This window comes from Carlito syrichta, unplaced genomic scaffold, assembly GCF_000164805.1.
Source record: "Carlito syrichta isolate Samal-C Ts95f unplaced genomic scaffold, Tarsius_syrichta-2.0.1 Scaffold309926, whole genome shotgun sequence".
Classification (NCBI taxonomy): domain Eukaryota; kingdom Metazoa; phylum Chordata; class Mammalia; order Primates; family Tarsiidae; genus Carlito; species Carlito syrichta.
Window position 1 is genome coordinate 262,469 of NW_007254022.1, and position 19,706 is coordinate 282,174.

The 19,706-nt window shown below is 37.1% G+C and overlaps 1 protein-coding gene across 6 annotated transcripts in view; it reads left to right on the forward strand.

Moving 5' to 3' along the window:
* The window catches only part of TRIM37 (tripartite motif containing 37), a 135,266-nt gene that overhangs the window by 31,512 nt on the left and 84,048 nt on the right, over positions 1–19,706 (forward strand). For all 6 annotated transcript variants that reach the window (XM_008068290.2, XM_021717693.1, XM_021717692.1 and 3 more), the window contains 4 exons: positions 4,374–4,498; positions 10,334–10,384; positions 10,991–11,072; positions 14,568–14,644. In XM_008068290.2, the coding sequence (XP_008066481.1) occupies positions 4,374–4,498; positions 10,334–10,384; positions 10,991–11,072; positions 14,568–14,644 (335 nt within the window). The remainder of the gene's footprint in view (positions 1–4,373; positions 4,499–10,333; positions 10,385–10,990; positions 11,073–14,567; positions 14,645–19,706) is intronic.

Consider the following 19,706-nt stretch of genomic DNA (forward strand, 5'->3'; position numbering starts at 1 on the left):
GTTATTTTAAAAGTTAATTTTATTTTAAATATTTATACTCTTTGAAGTTGTATTCTGTTTTTTCTTCTGAATATGCTGTTGGACACTTTATTTTTCTTGATCCACCATGTTCTAGGATTTCTTCTGTTTAACCGATGTTTTTCCAAGATCCAATACTGGTTATGTTGATTTTTCCCAACTATTTTATGACACACTTTTGTTAATTGTATCACTGTCTTTATGATTTCTTCCCGTTTTATGCACTGCTGTTCTTTTTCTGGCTTCTGTAGTTGAAGACTGAACTCATTTATTTATGTTTTTTTTCCTTAATTGCTTTTTAGACTAACAATTTTCTTCTAAATACTCTGGCTATTTCTGGTGTTTTAATAATTTATACTTTGATTTGTAATATCATCTTTAACTTAGGAATTATAGATATTTAAATATTTAAAAAGTATATTTATATAATATACATGTATAATTTTAAAGCTCTTTATTTCTAAATGTCTGTTTTAACCATTTGTACTTGGAGACATCTTGTGGATCACCACCAGTAACTTGACTGTACTTTTTTTATGAAATAGTGAAAAATGAATCACTTCATATTAAATAGTAAAGTGTTGGAACCACGTATTTTATTGTAATGATATTTGGCTTATAGTGGAATTTTGGACATTGAGGAACTTACTTATCACCAAAAAATCAAAATTTTATCTTATGTTTTTCTAACATGTGAAACAGTCACTGACATGCATTGCAGGTTCATTGATACATGTTGTGCAATAGTAATTTGTTTAACATCTTCCATCTAGTGTTTTCTTTTGGGTTTTTTTTTGAGTGGGAATCTTAATCTGTCTTCCAGGCTGGAGTATGGTGGCATGCTCAAAACCACTGCAACCTCGACCTGCTGGGCTCAGGTGATCCTTCTGCCTCAGCCTTCCAAGTAGCTGGAACCACAGCCGTGCACCACTATGCCTGGCTAATTTTTTTTTATTTTTATTGTAGAGACAAGGTCTCTCCAAGTTGCCTAGGCTGGTCTCGAACCCCTGTCTCAGGCAATTCTGTCTTCTCTGCCTCCCAAAGTGCTGGGATTACAGGTGTGAGCCACTGTGCCTGGTGTGTTTTTCTGTTTGAGCAGGTAGTGCAGTTTCATTGTCTTCCTCCTGCGTTAATAATATATAATTTATTGTTAACTGTTGTTTGAAGAAGATGTGGAAGGACGCACTCATGATTCCTGAGAACCACTTCTCAACTGATCAATTGTATCTCAGTATATATTCCGTCTCTTTATTTGCTTTGTTGTACAATTTGAATGGAAAACTTCAAGGAAACATACATTTTTGAAAAATTTTCACTTATCTAAGTTTGTCCTGTATAATGACCAGCAATCTCTTTATCGTCCCTTGATGGGGGGGCGCTATCTGAGTGGTTTGCTAGATTTATGATGTTCCCTCAAGGGGACATCCAAGTGCAAAGGGTTAATAGAAGGAAAAACAGGAAAAGAAAACAAAAAGAACAAAAAAACAGATGAGGCAGATAGAAAATAGTAAAATGAGACACCAAACTTCACCATATCAGCAAGCACATTAAATGTGAAGGTTCTAAACATTCCAGTTAAGAATCAGAGTGTCGGCCGGGCTGGGTGACTCAGACTGTAATCCCAGCACTTTGGGAGACTGGGGCGAGTGGATTGCCTGAGCCTGCGGGTTTGAGACCAGCCCGGGCAACTTGGCAAGACCTCATCTCTATGATAAATAAAAAAAAATTAGCCAGGTGTGGTAGCATGCCTGTAGTTCCAAGCTACTTGCGAGGCTGAGGTAGAAGGATCGCCGGAGCCCAGCAGGTTGACTCTGGGGTGACCTGGGTGATGGAGTGAGACTCCAACTAAAAAAACAACAACAACAAAAAAGAATCAGAGTGTCAGATAGGATTAAAATAAAACTAGACCCAACTATTTGCTGCCTACATGACATGCATTTTACATATGTAGGCCTAAATACGCTAAAAACAAAAGGAGAGAATATGGCATGGTAACACTGGTTAATAGAAAGTTAAAATGACTTTTTGTTAACAAAGTAGATTTCAAAGCAAACAGTATTACCAGGAATAAAGGTTATTTCACAGTGGTAATGGGGATAATGAATCCAGATGTTTATGTTCCTAATAGTGTAGCTTCAAAATACATTAATCAAATGCTAGCAGAGCTGCCAAAAGAAACAGACAAATAAAAAATTACAGCCAAACATCCCTCTCAAAACATTTCTTTCTTGTCATTTGAGGGGGATTGATTCCAGGGCATCCCCAAGGATAACAAAATCCATGGACGCTAAAGTCCCCATGTCAAATGGTATAGTATATGCATATAGCCTACACACACCTTTCCATATACAGACATGTGCCAAATAATGACGTTTCATTTGATAGACTGCATATGATAGTGGTCCCACAAAATTTTAATGAAACTGAAATATTCCTGTTGCTTAGTGATGTTTGCTGACATTGTAGCTATTGTAATGTTGCAGTGCAAAGCATTACTCACATGTTTATGGTGTAGCTAGTGTTAACAGACCTACTGTGCTGCCAGTTATATTAAAGTATATAGCATATGTAATTATGGACTGTATGTAATATTTGATAATTATAATAAAGATCTATGCTATTGGTTTATGTATTTATTGTACTGTACTTTTTAAAATTTAATACTGGGCCAGGCTGGGTGACTCAGCCTGTAATCCCAGCACTTTGGGGAGGTCGAGGTGAGTGGATTGCCTGAGCCCGCAGGTTCAAGACCAGCCCTGGCAACTTGGCAAGACCTCATCTCTACAATAAATCAAAAAATTAGCTGGGCATGGTAGTGCGCATCTATAGTTCCGGCTACTTGGAAGGCTGAGGCGGAAGGATCGCCAGAGCCCAGCAAGTTGTCACTGGGGTGGTTGTGAGTGTGCCATTGCACTCTAGCCTGGGTGACAGAGTGAGACTCCAACTCAAAAAAAAAAATGTAATACTATTTATTTACCTTATAAACATTTTGGCATTTGAAACATACAAAAAAATAACAGAATGTTGCAAGTAGTGTTTAATGAACTGTACTTTTTATCATTATTTTAGAGTATGCTCCTTCTGCTTATAAAAAATAAAGTTAGCTATAAAACATCCTCAGTCAGGTTTTTCAGAAGAAGGTATTGTTATTATAGGAGACGACACCTTCATAAGTGTTATTTCCCTTGAAGACCTAGTGGGACAGATGTGGAGATGGAAGATGATGATATTGATGATCTTGACCTTGTGTAGGCATGGACTAATAACTTAGTTTATAATCAAAAGAATATTGAAGTCAAGTGCATGCCTATGGTAGGTCCCAGCTACTGAAGAGACTGAGGCAAGAGGATTGCGTTAGCCCAGGAGTTGGAGACTACAGTGTGCTGTGATTGCACCTATAGATAGCTGTTGCACTGCAGCCTGGGCAGCATATCAAGATCTTATCTTTAAAAAACAAAACAATACCGAGTGAAAAATGTAGGCTTCATGGTTTTATTAGCTTGATAGTATTTGTGTAAAATTTGAAAACATTCAGAGCATCATTTATGGTTTCTCCTGCCTTGGCTTATGGGTAACTGCCTTCTTACTGTGTCCTCATGTGGACTTTTTTTTTTTTTTTTTTGAGTTGGAGTCTCATTCTGTTACTCAGACTGGAGTGCAGTGGCACGCTCACAGCTACTGCAGCCTCGACCTACTGGACTCAGGTGATCCTTCTGCCTCAACCTTCCAAGTAACTGGAACTACAGGCATGTACCACCATGCCCGGTTAATTTTTTTTTTTTAATTGTAGAGATGAGGTCTTGCCAAATTGCCTAGGCTGGTCTCAAGCCCATGGGCTCAGGCAGTCTTCTCATCTCAGCCTCCCAAAGTGCTGGAATTATAGGTGTGAGCCACCACATCTGGCTTCTCATGTGAACTTTTAAAATTTTTACTTATTTTTAACTTTTTATTTTTATATATTTGGGGGTAGAATTGCAGATTTCTTAATGCGTATATTGTGTAGTGTGAAGTCTGGGCTTTTAATATAGTCATCACCAGGTAGTGGACATTGTACCCAGTAGGTACTGGTGTGCGCCACCATGCCCGGCTAATTTTTTGATTTATTGCAGAGATGAGGTACTTTGCCAAGTTGTCCAGGCTGTTCTCAAACCCTTGTACTCAGACAGTCCTTTCACCTCAGCCTCCTAAATGCTGGGATTACAGGCGTGAGCTACCATGTCCAACTGAGTCATTTTTTTGTCTCATTTTTTTTCCATCTATAATCAGAATAATTTGTAATTTCCTTCTTTATTAGGAATATTGAGGGGGAAGTGAACAGTAAGTTTGTGTGTTCAGCTAATTTTTTCTTCACACAGTTGCGGTCTTGTAGTAAGAGTGAATTGATATCCAAGAGCTCAGAGATCCTCATGATGTTTCAGCAAGTTCATCGAAAGCCCATGGCATCCTTTGTTACCACCCCTGTTCCTCCAGACTTTACCAGGTACAACACAGTTTTAAATTTCATATTTATTTGAAATCTGTGTGCAAATGCATTTACTTGTTTCAAAAGAATGTTATTTTTCTTCTCTTTTTTGGGGAAGGAGAAGGCACCAGCTTTATTGGATTAGGGCCATACCTTTATGACCTCATTTAACCTTAATAATCTTCCTAAAGACCTATCTATAAATATAGTCACACTGTGGGTTAGGACTTTGACAGGAGTTTTGGGAAATACAAATCAGTCCATAACATTGGGTTCACTCGGACATTTTCAGTTTGTTCTTTTTAAATCTTGACTTATTCATTGCTAAAATGAGCAGTGAAGCCCCTGCTTCCGTTAAATATTTTGATACAATAGACTTAATGTATCTTACATTAGAGATGACTTATGGAATACAGGTTTTTCTAGTATGTTGAGGGTTGTGGTACATTTAGAAAACAGCTTTTGCTGTAAACATTTTTTATGTTGAGCTGCTTTTTCTTTTTTCTCTAACATGTGGTACCTTTCAATGGCCACAGGGAATTAAGTCATTGTACAATACTAGAGTATATGGCACAAACCAGGGTTTTTGAACCTTGACACTGTTGATATTTTGAGCTAGATAATCATTTGTGGGGTGAGGGGAACTTTGCTGTGATTTATAGAATGTTTACCAGTATCCTAGTAGCACCCCCTTACCCTGCAGTTGTAACAGAAATGTTTCTAGACATTGCCAAATGTCCCTGGGGACAAAATCACCCCAGTTGAGAATCACTGGTATAAGCCCTTGTTCCTCCTGAGAATCATAACTACTACAATCCTATAAACAGGGGGAAACTTTTTATGACAGCCAGAATTCAGGTGATTCTCACTGATCAGTAAGCCTTCATTTCTTTCTGAAGTAACAAAGCTGGTAAAATATTTATATTTCATTAAGGCACTGAATATTATTAAAAGCACTAAGTATTTGCTATAATTTAAATATATTTGGTTGAAGTAAGGTTGTTCACCAATATCTCAAGGCTGCCTCTTTGATAGTGTGTTCAGCCATTTTAGTTTTGAAGATACCTTTTCTGAACCATGTCACCACCTGTGGAATGAAACATAGATCTTTGACATGAGTACTGTGTATAAAAATTAGTGTTTTTCAATTTAAAGTGTGGTACATGGGCCACTTGAACCAGCTATATGAAGTGTTTGTCCAAATTGCAGATTTCCAGGCCAACTTCCCTAGAATCTTTAGAAATGGTGTCTAGAACATTCATCTTGGGCATCTGAAGTAATAATACACTGGGGGTTGGGAACCATTGATATATGCTAGTTCTTATCCTTATACCACTTTCAGCAGCTCATGAGGCAGGCAACAATGCTTACTAGTCTGATAATGAAACAGCTTTTCATGGGTGAAGATAACCTTAGGGCTCTCTCTGTCTCCAGTAATGCTTGTTACTCTATTGGAAATTGTGGCTTTTAACTCTGATTCTTAATAGAAACTCTGTTTATTTGTTGTGACATACAGGAAGCAGATGTTTATCTTACCAGTGCATTGATCAGCAAAGCAAAGAGGGCCAAATAAGAAAGTTCGGCGTACATTGACATTAAGGTTACAGACCAAAGTTTAGATTGCTTTTAGTTCTATCAGTTCATGACTGGTGATGAGCCACAATGGAGAAGAAAAGGTCATTAAGTCAGTGAAGTATTATTTATTAAAAACTATATGCCCAGCACTGCTGTAGATGTTGCATAGGAGACACAGAAGAGGAACTAAAAATCTTTCTGGGTGGTAAATATTTCACATTGGTTGGTAAAGAATTCTTTTTAAGGACCTAATATTTGTTATTCAGTTATGTATCATATCAGAAATTCTGAAGAGAGGTCAGGGTAGAGATTGGCATGGTAGAAAGGAACTGAGGAAGATCTTGAAAGATACATAGGATTTTGTTGGGCAGATGAGAATGGGGAACTATGCATGAATAAAAATATGGATATGACAAGTACTGGTATAGTTGGAGGGCAGCAAGAAGTTCAGCCAGAATTTATGCATTATTCATTGTTGGGACATAGTAGGAAATAGGACTATATATGTGTCCTCAGGCAGATCTTAAAAGACTAGCATAGGCTGGGCGTGGTGGCTCATGCCTATAATCTCAGTACTTTGGTAGGCAGAGGCAAGAGTATTGCCTGAATCCAGGGGTTTTAGACAAGCCTGGGCAACTTGGCAAGACCTTGTCTCTACAATAAATCTAAAAATTAGTCAGGCATGGTGGCGTGTACCTGTAATTCCAGCTACTTGGAAGGCTGAAGTGAAAGGATTGCCTGAGTCCAGCAGGTTGAGGCTGTGGTAGCTGTGAGCATGCCACTGTATTTCAGCCTGAGTGGTAAAGTGAGTCTGTGACTCAAAAAAAAAAAAAAACTAGTATAGCTCTCAGTCCATAGGGTATTTTACATTTTTGTGAGAAATGGTCAAGTTGTTAAAGAGAACTAGTTTTTATGTATCTCACCTCTCTATTCCATTAAGGAAATATTGGATACTTGCCCTTTCTTTGCTCATGTCATTATGGTGATGTCACTTTTCTAAAGATGTGCAATCATTACAGACTGGGCTAGAGATGGTTTGATGCAAGTTTCCCATATTCTGTGATATCAAATATACACCAACACCATGAGATGAATCCAGTCATCATAAAAACCAGAGTGGTCTACATTTATAAGAGAGGAGGCAACATTTTAGAAAAAGCTATGAGAAGATAAAGCAGTGTGTTATTTGCAGGCACAGAATGATAACACTGTAAGGTAAACGAAACCAGACCAGGCGAAACGGCAACAAAGGAGCCAAGAAAAATTTATTAGCGCAATCCCAGGCAAGGTTCACCGATCCATGTAATTGTGGGCCATAGAAGTCGCACCTAGCGAGATGGGCGACAGGTTTATAAAGGGCACACTGAGAAAGCTGTGAGGAGGATTGGGGAGAGCGATCATTGATTGGGACAGCTGTCACATCTGCTGGCGACTGACTGAACGGGGTTGCTAGAATCGCTGTAACAGGTACTGGCTGGCTTTGCGGCTGGGGTCTTATTTCTGGTTACTCATTTTTGCTAGCTCACTTCCACCCATTGTTCTCCTGGTCTGGGTTGGAGCCATCTTGTTGAGGCCCGCCCTGCCCTCCGGTACCTCCGGCCTTACAAATACCAGTATGACTGAAGATAACCTCAGAATAAGTGGGCATAATATGGAGATATTAATAAATAGGTAATGTGGTGGAATTCGATGGCTTAGCAGTAGCCATGGTTTTGTATTTATATGTAAATAATGCAAAAACAAGTTTTGAGTAAATATTTCTAGCTCTTTACGAATCTGCCAGCAAATATTTGTAAATATTCACTCATTCTGTGAATAGTTGAATGTCAGCTATGTTCCAGGCTTGTGTTAGGTTCTAGTGGGAAGTGTAATAGAGACCTCTTGTGATTTATAATTATATGACCAGAAAAATAGATGATAGCTGGTGATTGGAGAAGTATGTGTATTCTGTTTAAGCCTGTCTTATAGCACTAATTTGTTATTACAGTATTTGTATCCCCAAAGCTTTCCCTAAAAAAAGCCAAATATATATATATATATATATGTATATTACAGTACCTTAGTGTTGCTAGATGTGCTTTCTGTGTTTTGAGTGTGATTGTTTTCTCTCCCAAGTGAGAGCTAGGGCATACTGCTATGTCCTCTTGGTGAGTGAGTATTAGCAACCTATGCTCTATAGTCTGTAAGCTTTCTAGTTCACCATTCTGAGTTGAACATGGCATCTCCTGGGTGTTTATTTTGTGTTCTGATGAACTCTTTTGACCCTTAATGGCTAATAAAATGTGGCAATGCTCTAGACTTAGAGCAAAAACAACATTAACCACAACACAGGAAGCCAGGCACGGTGGCTCATGCCTGTAATTCCGGCATTTTGGGACGCTAAGGCAGAAGGAGTGCCTGAGTCCAGGAGGTTCAGGCTGCAGTGAGCTAAGATTGTACTACTGTACTGCAGCCTGGGCAACAGAATGAAACTCTGACTCAAAAAACAAACACACACAGACGAAATGTTTCACCCTGGATGTTAAGGACATAGTGGAAGAAACAGTTTGCAGATCAGCAGGAAATTGGGGATTGGTTGAAGTCTTTGCATATTATGGAGGATATTCTGAACTTGGAGGGAGAACTGACCAACACTTGTGTGTTTGAAAGTTGTGCAAAATTATGTGACAAAAAGCATGTTACTATACTGAGAAGAATCCCTTAGAACTCTGATTAGGTTTATGGTTTCAGGAAAACTTCACAGGCACTAATTGCATTGGGGTTTGTGTGTACTGAGGTGCTAGGAGATTGTACAGTAGGGAGACCTTAGAGTAGACCTCTGAGGGTGTGTGACTGAAGGAATAGTAAGAGTTCAACAGGCAAAAGAATCTGGGAATGCAGAATGTCAGTCTTCCAAGGAAAGGTAACAAGCGACTAGCAATATGGTAGGATTGCTTGGCATAGTCAATTTGGGTAATAGCTATACAGTTAGCAATTGTGGGGCAAAATACATCTACTTACTATGAAGATGTGACCTATTTAGCTATATGTACTTACCATAAAATGAAGAATAATTTATTTTTTATTTATACTATATTTTCACTTGGCAAACTACTAGTTTCTTTAGGTACTATCACACTGTGTCAGTGCTATAGATGTATCATAGTTCGTATGAATAGTATCCAACATTTTAATAAATTGAACTTTAAAAAATATATCTGAAGATATGGTGAAAGAGTTTGCAGTGTAATTTGGTAATTTTGTAACTTTATATATCAAATTTATAAACTGTATTATTACAGTACTGTATTATTGAGTCTTTATCATAAATGGTGTTTTAATAACTTTTGAGGTGTTTTAATCAAAGTGCCACAAACCATTCACGTGACTAAGTTAGCAGAAAAATGTCTTATCCTTAGCCCATTTCCTGTGGTTTTAGTTCATTTCTCTTGGAGAAGACTGGATGGAGCTGAATGAAGTTGCTTAAGGTAATCTTGCCTTACCAAGGAAGTGTTAATGTGCTAGTCCATCTCAAGTGCAAATTAGGTGATTATGTATTCTAATCCTATAAAACTGTATAGCTTATTAGTTAGGAAATAATCTCGCAGTATTTAAGATCTGTTGCTATTTACATTGTTTCGAAGAAGGAAGTTAAGTGGTTAATTGCGATATCTTTGTTTTTTTTTTTTATTGTTGTTGTTTTTGTTTTTTTTCTCACTCTGTCGCCCAGACTGGAGTGCAGTGGCCGCCTCTGGCCACTGCAGCCTCGACCTGCTGGGCTCCAGCGATCCTTCCACCGCAGCCTTCCAAGTAGCTGGAACTACAGGCGTGTGCTACCACGCCCGGCTAATTTTTTGATTTATTGTAGAGATGAGGTCTCGCCAAGTTGCCCAGGCGGGTCTCGAATATCTTTGGTTTTTACTGTTTCTTTTCATCTTTTAACCCTGTTAATGTCTGTTTCATAATTCAGGTTCCCAGCCTAAGCTTCAATTTTTTACCTTTTTTCTATTTCCATGAATACTTTTTAAATTTGTCTCTTATGCTTATTTTAATACTTAAATAATATATTGCCTTTAAAAAAATTTTTATAACGTATTTGTTGTAACTCTAACTAATTGCAAACTTTTGATGGTTTTATGAATTCATTTGATTTAGTGTTATGTTTAATAAAGATTTAAAAATATTTCTTGGGGACTTAATAAAGTTTTCAAGATATTACTGAGGGATTTTTTTTTTTAGCTAAATGGAATTTTAAGTTTATATACGTAAATAATTTTTTTTACTTTTGCTTCTTTTTAGTGAATTAGTACCATCTTATGATTCAGCTACTTTTGTTTTAGAGAATTTCAGGTAAGAGTTCTTGACCATTCTGGTTTGTTTTTTTTTTTTTGTATGTGTCTGTAAGAAAGAGCCAGGAAGGTGTCACTCCTTGGTAGGATAGATAGGGGTGTAGAGAACTGTGTCACTCAGTTTAGTAGTCTTAGAAGAAACAGTTTTCCTAGTGGAAACATAGAGGTTATTTGTCTGGGTCGTGTTGTATTTTTGGGGGTTATACCGATTTCGTCTATAGTCTGGGAAAAGGACCCATTTTAAATAAGAGGGACTGCTTAGTTTTTGCCAACGTGGAGGACTGCTTGTTGAAGTAGTCATTACAATTTGGAAACTTAGTGATACTTTCCTTTTTCCTTAAGTAAGTGTCACAATTTCAAGGGTTTTCTTTTTTTCCTGAAACTTGCAAGATATTGCTGAATATTTCAGTATCTTTAAATTTTCTTTTATTTCAGAATGTAAGTATATCTAAACTTATATTCAGTGTAATCTTGTTCAGTCACCTTTTGTTATTTGTCTAGAATTTTGAATATGTAACATAAAGATAGTGGTTGATTTTTGCTTTTTTTGCTTGATGCTATTTCACAACAGTTGTGATCTTGAGATTTGTTTTTTTCTTTTCTTTAGTACTTTGCGCCAGAGAGCAGATCCTGTTTACAGTCCACCTCTTCAAGTTTCAGGACTTTGCTGGAGGTTAAAAGTTTACCCAGTAAGTTTTTCAGATTTCTAATAAATTTTGAAGCCAAGGTCTTTCTTTCAAGGTTCTCTAGTATACCAGTTCACTTTTTAATGGAGTAAAGAAATTAATGATGATTTTATATTTCTTTATGAGGTATATAACTAAATCTATGAAAAAATGAGTTAAATATGAATAGTATGAATCCTTACACATTTAATTTTATTTATGATTTGTAAAAAGATATTTATCTTAGAATAATTGTTTAATATTCTTTTATAAAAAACTGCATTAAAAGTAAAATGAGGCCAGGCTCGGTGGCTCAGCCTGTAATCCCAGCACTTTGGGAGGTCGAGGTGAGTGAATTGCCTGAGCCTGCGGGTTCGAGATCCGCCTGGGCAACTTGGCGAGACCTCATCTCTATAATAAATAAAAAATAAATCAAAAATTAGCCGGGCGTGGTAGTGCGCACCTGTAGTTCCAGCTACTTGGAAGGCTGAGGTGGAAGGATCGCCAGAGTAGCAGGTCGAGGCTGCAGTGGCCGTGAGCGGCCAATGCACTCCAGTCTGAGTGACAGAGTGAGACTCCAACTCAAAAATAAATAAATAAATAAATAAAATGAAGGTCGGGTGCAGTAGTCACGCCTTTAATCTCAGCACTTTGGAAGGCTGAAGTGGGAGGATTGCTTAAGTCTAGGAGTTCAAGACCAGCCTGGGCAACATAGTGAGACCTTGTCTTTATAATAAACTAAATAAAAAAGAAAAAAAGTAAAAGATACAGAAAGTCATTTAAAACATATATGCCGATTATTTCTTTTTCTTTTTTTTTTTTTTTCTGAGTTGGAATCTTGCTGTGTCACCCAGGCTGGAATGTAGTGGCAAACTCATGGCCACTGCAGCCTTTACCTGCTGGATTCAGGCGATCATTCCTCCTCAGCCATCCAAGTAGCTGGAACTACAGGCATATGTCACCACAGTTGGCTAGTTTTTTTTTTGATCATAAACATCTTGGAATAGGAACACTAATTCTGCCGTTCATGTGATTATTGAGAGCTGTTATTTATTTATTTTTCCTGTACTCTTTCCCATTCCCTGCTTTTCCCTTATGTCTGGGTAGCAGTTTGTTCAGAGTGTGTCCTCTGGTATGTTCTATTTGAAGGCCTTATGGAAACAATAGTCCCTGAGTTCTCATATGTTGAAAACAACTTTACGCTTTTTACTTTAACCAAAGGACAACTGTACTTTATACTTTAAAGCTGGTATTGCTGGATATAAGATCCTTGACTTATGTTTTATTTCATTGTGTATTTAAATATGTTATTCCATTTTCTTTAGGTAATGTCTGGTAACAACCTAGCTTTCTTTCCCTTTAAAAAGTATGTGCTGATATTACCTAGATGCCCAAATTATCTTTTAAGTCCAATAATTTACTCTTACACATCTTGATCCTTCTGGGTCAGTAGTGTCAATTATATACTGGGCTCTTTCAATATGTCGTTTCAGAATTTTTTTTGTATTTTAGAAAAGTCTTTCTGAATTATGGTTTTTATTATTTATTTTTCTCCCTTTTTGGCTCTCTTTGTTATGATTTTTGCAATGTATATTTTGAATCTTCTTAGTCTATTTTTAATATTTATCACTTTCTCCCTAATCTTCTTAGTGCTTTCTACTTTTTTTTGTTTTGTTTTGTTTTGTTTAGTAGGCGTCTTACTCTGTTGCCCAGGCTGGAGTGCAGTGGCACACTCATGACCACCACAGCCTCGACCTCTTGGGTTCAGGCGATCCTTCCATCTTAGCCTTCCAACTAGCTGGAACCACAGCTGTGTGCTGCCACACCCAGCTAATTTTCGCCAAGTTGCCCGAGCTGTTCTTAAACCCCTGGGCTCAGGCAGTCCTCTTGCCTCTGCCTCTCAAAGTGCTGGGATTACAGGTGTGAGCTGTAAGATTATGATAAGAAGGCAAAATAGAATTTTAATATTATTAATGGTTAAAGATCAGGGACCAAAATATTCATTCCCCTTTTATTCATTAATTATTAATTTATTAATTTCATTTTAGGGAAGTTTTTCTAAGAACATACGTAATTCAAAAGAAGAAAACCAAAAACTGTTTAAACATGGATGTTAGTTGACTTTCTAAAATCAATATAATTTACATTCAATAAAATTCACTAATTTTGGCAAGTTTTGACAAATACTTAGAGTCCCATAATTGCCACCACAGTCATGGTTTTGACTTTAAAAAGTTATCTTAGTCCCCTTTTCAGTTAATTCCTTTTCTTTTCTTGGCCTCCCCCGCCAGCCGCAACCACTGACTTGCTTTTGTCACTACAGTTTTGCGTTTCTAGATTTTTGTATAATGGGATCATACAATAATAATCTTTCTTGTATGACTTTATTCACTTAGCTTATGATTTATTAATTAATATTTATTGCATGATTATCATGTCAAACCTTGAAAGCTGCTCAGGTTCTTTTCAAGCAAGGTAGACTAGAAATGAAGAGGTAAATAAGTACTTGTACCTTCTATTGTCATATCCAGTAGGTGCCAGAGATGTATGAGACTCCCTGTTCTCAGCCTTCGTAGTCTGGTTGGGGAGCAGATGTTCAAACAAATAGTTATAATAAATGTGACCTTTCAAAAAATAAACACCTGGGCAAAATAGTGGGGAAATACAGAGGGGGTACTTATCTGTATAAAAATCTCTAGTAGAGATTTAATCAATGTCTTACTCTCTAGACAACATCCTATATGGAATCCAAACATAAAAAAATAGAGAAATTGCTTTTAATTACTTTCAGCATGGGCTGTTACCTTTTTCCATGTTACTCTTTTTTTGGTCCTAAAAATTACCTTTTTTTTGCCTCTCTTGTTTTTAATGAAATTATTTTTTCCATTAGGGTTTTGCTTTTTTTGTTAAGGCTGATTTGTAGGAGGCTGTATATATGTTGCAACTGTTAATTCTTTTCATGTTGATATTTTTCTTAATTTGTGTGCCTTAATATTTTTACTTTTTGACTAGGTGTGGTTGCTCAAGCCTGTAATTCTAGCACTTTGGGAGGCCAAGGCAAGAGGATTGCCTGAGCCCGCAGGTTTGAGACCAGTCTGGGCAACATGGTGAGACCATGTCTCTACAATAAATCAAAAAATTAGCCGGGCATGGTAGTGTGCACCTGTAGTTCCAGCTACTTGAAGGGCTGAGGTGGAAGGATCACCTGAACTCAGTAGGTTGAGGCTATCTATAGTGACCGTGAGTGTGCCACTGCACTCCAGCCTGGGCGACAGAGTGAGACTCCAACTCAAAAAAAATAAAAATTTTGTTTTCATTTTTTTTAAATGTGCAAAAGTGTAAAATTGTTATAAACTCAAGTCGGTTGATCTTTTCATTATTTCTTCTGTTGCTTTGAAGCTTAGAAATACTTTCCAGTTCAGATATTAGATATTAATCTGTATTCTGTTCATTTTATTACAGCTTAATTTTTACATTTAAATTGATCTGGAGTTTGTTTAACCTCTTATCTTTTTTTAGGATGGAAATGGAGTTGTGCGTGGTTACTACTTATCTGTGTTTCTGGAACTCTCAGCTGGCTTGCCTGAAACTTCCAAGTAAGAGGTGTAATTAAATAACAACCTTAATGTGCATTTACATGCATTCTCCCAGCAATTTTTGCTAATTAATTACTGTTTTGTTATGTCTGCTAAGATGTACACTAATGTGGAATCTTTGGCATAGTTTAATGACTTGGATGGACATTTCTTAAATTTTTTAGTCTCAGGGCCCTTTAGTCTTCAATTTTTTTTTTTTTTTGAATCAAGGTCTTCCTCTGGAAGCTGGAGTGTAGTGGCACGAGCATGGCTCACCTTATCTTCGACCTCCTGGGTTCAGGCTTTCTTTCTGCTTCAGCCTCCCAAGTAGCTGGGATTATAGATACGTGCCACCACACCTGGCTAATTTATTTTATTTTGTATAGAGACGAGGTCTTGCTATGGTGTCCAGGCTGGTCTTGAATTCCTGGGCTCAAGCAGTCCTCCCACTTCAGCCTCTTAAAGGGCTAGGGTTGCAGGAGTAAGCCACCGTACCCAGCCTGTATCCTTAAAATATATTGGGAACTCCAGAGAGTTTTTGTTTACGTGAGTTATATGTATTGTTATTTCCTGAATTAGAGATTAAAACTGAGAAAAGTTTTTAAAAATTTTAATTCACTTAAAAAATAACAAGCGCATTTCACAGTAACATATATAACACTTATAAATGTAAAGTATCTTTTTCTAAAACAAAATATGTTTTTGAGAAAACTTACATTTCTTGGATTTTTGGAAATCTCTTTACTGTCTGGCTTAAAAGAAGATAACTGGATTCTCACATCTGCTTTTATATTCAATTTTTTACATTAAGTAATTTTGGTTGAAGTATATGTAAAAACTTGGCCACACAAATTCTGAGTATTGTGTAGTTATAAAAAGTTTTAAAAAGTGAGATATAGTTGGAAACTGCCGGAGGTAGGGGGGAGGCAGGATTGGCAGTAGTGAGAATCTGCTGAGGGGGGCACATCTCATCAACAAGGGTACCTGCATAATGAACATTTGTATACCTAACCCTGAATTGTACACCACATCTTTAAAATTAAAAAAAAAAAAAAAAAAAGACGGGGCATATATAATCAAGAAAAAAAAAAGTGAGATATAATTCACATGCCATAAAATTCACCTGTTTAAAGCTGATTGGATTTTAGTATATCAGCAGTGTTCTGCGACCATTATCTAATTTCAGAACATTTTTATTATCCCACAAAGAATCCTGTACCTGTTAGTAGTCACATCTCATTCCATTTTCCCTGGTCCCTGGCAACCACTAAATCTCTACTTTTCTTAAGGAAGACTTATTTTTTTGTTTTGGTTTATTTTAAAGATACAGGGTGCAATTCAGAATGAGGTATACAAGTGGTCATCGTACAGGTAAAATTTGGGCCTCCCTTTGGTTCCCACTTTGCCTGATTTGAGATCAGGTACCCTTAGTAATGTTATGTCTGTCTCCCCCACTGCAGTTTCTGGCTACTGCTAATCCCTTTCTTATAGTGTTATGGTAAATGTTCAGGGTCTGCTTATGAGTGAGAACATGTGATAACTCTGTTCTTGTTTCTGTGATAAATCACTGAGTATTGTAGACTCTAAATTCATCCAAGTTGCTGTGAAGTCCATAATTTTTTCTTTTTTATGGTTGCATAATATTCCATCATGCATATGTACCACTTTTAAAAAAAATTCAGCCCAGTTTCAATGGGCAGCAGGGTTGGCTCCATGTTTTTGCAATTGTGAATAGTGCTGTGAAAGACTATTTTTAAAAGCAGTTTTAGATAATTGTAGATCTTCTTTGATATTACACCAAAACTGAACAAGTGTAGTTTATTAAATGTTATTTGCAATGTGAAATCTGGAACCATGTAAGTGAATTTTGTAAAAATTATTTATTTATTGCTATATTACCTTCCAATCTGTTGGTTTGCTGTATTGTGTCTGTTTTCAGCTAACATGGAGTAACAGGGATGAGATTTACCCTTTCTTCTGTAACAACAACAGCAAAATAAAATCCCATGAAACGTTTTTTAGACACATGGCATGAGGTAACAAGTGAGAGCAATTCCTGAGAGTTAAGAAACAAACAAGTTAGCTCTATCATTTCTCCAGCTTACAGTCTCAGAGAGTTTTCAGGGTGCAACACAAGGAGAGGGGAACTGAGGTAGAATCTGGCAGACTTCCTTAGTTGAGTAGGTAGTGCTGAGAGTCTCAGATGATCAACATCTAGAGAGCATTAGCCAGAATACAAGAAAGGATAAAGCTGCACAGACAGAACTCCAGAGAGTACTTACTGATCAGGGCATCTGTGTGGGGAAACTGCGTGAGATTGGGGAAAGAACCTTCTGAAAGGGTTAGAGGGAATAGTGTATTCACACAGGGCCAGGAACTCTATCTCTTTCAGCAGCCACAGTGAAGAAATTTATAATTTATGGGGCACTAGGTAGAATATTGAGGAAATTTTTGCCTTAGTAGTGGGAAGTAACCCTAGACTGAACACTGCTCTGGATACATCTAAGAAAAGTGAGACCTGAAAGGATTAAACTTTCCAAGAAACGTAATCGCATCTAGAAATCTCAAGAAAATTTATAAGATTGCAGATGTATTTAACATCCAACAAAGTCAAATTTACAATGTCTGTTGTTCAAAGATTAATGCAAAGAGGCAGGAAAACATAGCCAATAATGAGAAGGAGAGTCAGTCAGTTGAAATTGAGCAAGAACTGACAGAGATGTTAGACTTATACAAGGATGTTAAGGTAGTTGTTGTAACCTTTCCATTTGCTCAAGAAGTAAAGACATGGAAGATATAAAAATCTCAAATTGAACTTTTTGAAATAGAACTGTTTAAGATGAAGAACAAACCGAATGGGGTGGATAACGATTAGATATTGCAAAAGAAAAGATTAGTAAACTTGAATGGTTAGCAGTACAAATGATCCAAAATGACATACAGAAAAAATAATTCCAAAATAGTAGAATAGCTTCAAACAGCTTAATATGAGATAACTGGGAATCCCAAAGAGAGAATGGGTAAAAAAAATTTAAAAATTGAAGAAATAATGGTAAACTTTCTCAAATTGATGAAAACCTTAAACCCACAGATCTGGGAAGCTGGCTTAATGAGCTACAGGCACGTGAAACATGAAGAAAACACCAAAGAACGTCATAATTATGTTGCTCAAAACTAGTGATAAACAAAATCTTTAAAAATAACATTAACATTACCAGTGGGAAAAAAGACATTGTGTATAGAGGAAAAAAATAAGGATTAAATTAGCTTTCTCATCAGAAATAATACAAGTCAAAGGATAACAAAGTAACGTTAAAAGGACTGATGAAGAAAAAAACAAACAATTAACCTAGAATTCTATGCCCAGCAGGAATATCTTTTAAAAAGCAAAGATGAAATTAAGACATTTTCAGACATATGTTTTATAACTGGACTATAAGTTGTATAATGTTAAAGCACATGCTTCAGGTAGAAGGGAAGTAATGTCAATTGGATATATGAATCTAAACAAAAGAAGGAAGAGCACCAGAAATGGAAACAGCTTGGGTAAATTTTTTTTAAATTGTATTATTAAAATAACATTAAAACAGAGTTGAGCCAGGTATGGTGGCTCATGCCTGTAATCCCAGCACTTTGGGAGGCCGAGGCAGCTGCTTGCTCTGCATGCTCCTGTAGTCGTAGTTACTTCAGAGACTGAGGAGGGAGGATCTCTTGAGCTCAGGAGTTCGAGGCTGCAGTGAGCATGAGCATGCTATTGCACTCCTCTTTGGGTGACACTGAGACCCCGGCTCAAAAAAAACAAGCAGTTAACTGTTTAAACAAAAATAATATTGTGTTTTGAAGTTGATAACATACATAGAAGTAAAATGAATGACAACAACATAAAGGCCAAAGCTGAGCACATAGACAGACATGGTATATCAATAAAAGCTAGACTAAGATGGGTTAAAGATATATACTACTGTATTAGTTTCTTTGGTGTGCTGTAACAAATTAGCACAAACTTGGTGGTTTAAGACAGAAGAAATGTATTCCCTCACAGCTTTGGAGTCCCCAAATCTGAAATCTATCATTAGGCTAAAATCTAAGTTTCAGCGCGGTCATAGTTGCTCCAGAAGCTCTGGGGAAGAATCCATTCCTTGCTGCTTCTAGCTTCTGGTGGCTGCTACATTCCTTGACTCATGACCACTCTGTCTCTGTGGCTATGTTGCCTTGTTTTTTTTTTCTTTCTGTCATATATTCCTCTGGTTTCCTCCTCATTTTTTTTTGAGTTGGAGTCTCACTCTGTCACCCAGGCTGAAGTACAGTGGCACTCTCATGGCCTCCACAGCCTTGACCTGCTGAGCTCAGGTGATCCTTCTACCTCAACCTTCCAAGTTGCTGGAACTACAGGCACGTGCCACCACACTCGAGTAATTTTTTGATTTATTGTAGAGATAAGTTCTTGCCAAGTTGCCCAGTCTGATCTTGAACCCATGAGCTCAGGATCTCTCACCTCGGTCTCCCAAAGTACTGGAATTATAGGCGTGAGCCACCGCGCCTGGCCTCTCTGGTTTTGTCTTATAAGAAGACTTGTTTCTGGAATCACTATCCTGTTCCATTGGTCTATATGCCTGTTCTTGTACCAATACCAGGCTGTTTTGATTATTGTAGTTTTATAATAAAGCTTAAAGTCTGGGAGTGTGATACCTCTTGCTTTGGTTTTTTTTTTTTTGCTGAGTGTTGCTTTGACTTTGTGGTTGTTTATGTTTCCAGGTCTGAGAAGAATGCTGCTGATAATTTAATGGTATTGTGTTAAATCTGTAGATTGCTTTGGGTAGGATGGACATGTTAACAATGTTGATTCTTCCAGTTCATGAGCATGGAGTATTTTTCCATTTGTCTGTGTCATCTTTGGTTTCTTTAAGCAGTGTTTTGTAGTTTTCATTATAAAGGTCTTTCACATCTCTGGCTAGGAAGATGCCAAGGTATTTCATTTTTTTGGTGGCTATTGTGAATGGGATTGTATTTGGGTTTCTGTTTGTTTATCGTTGGTGTATAGAAATGTTGCACATTTATTTTATACCCTCAGACTTTGCCAAAG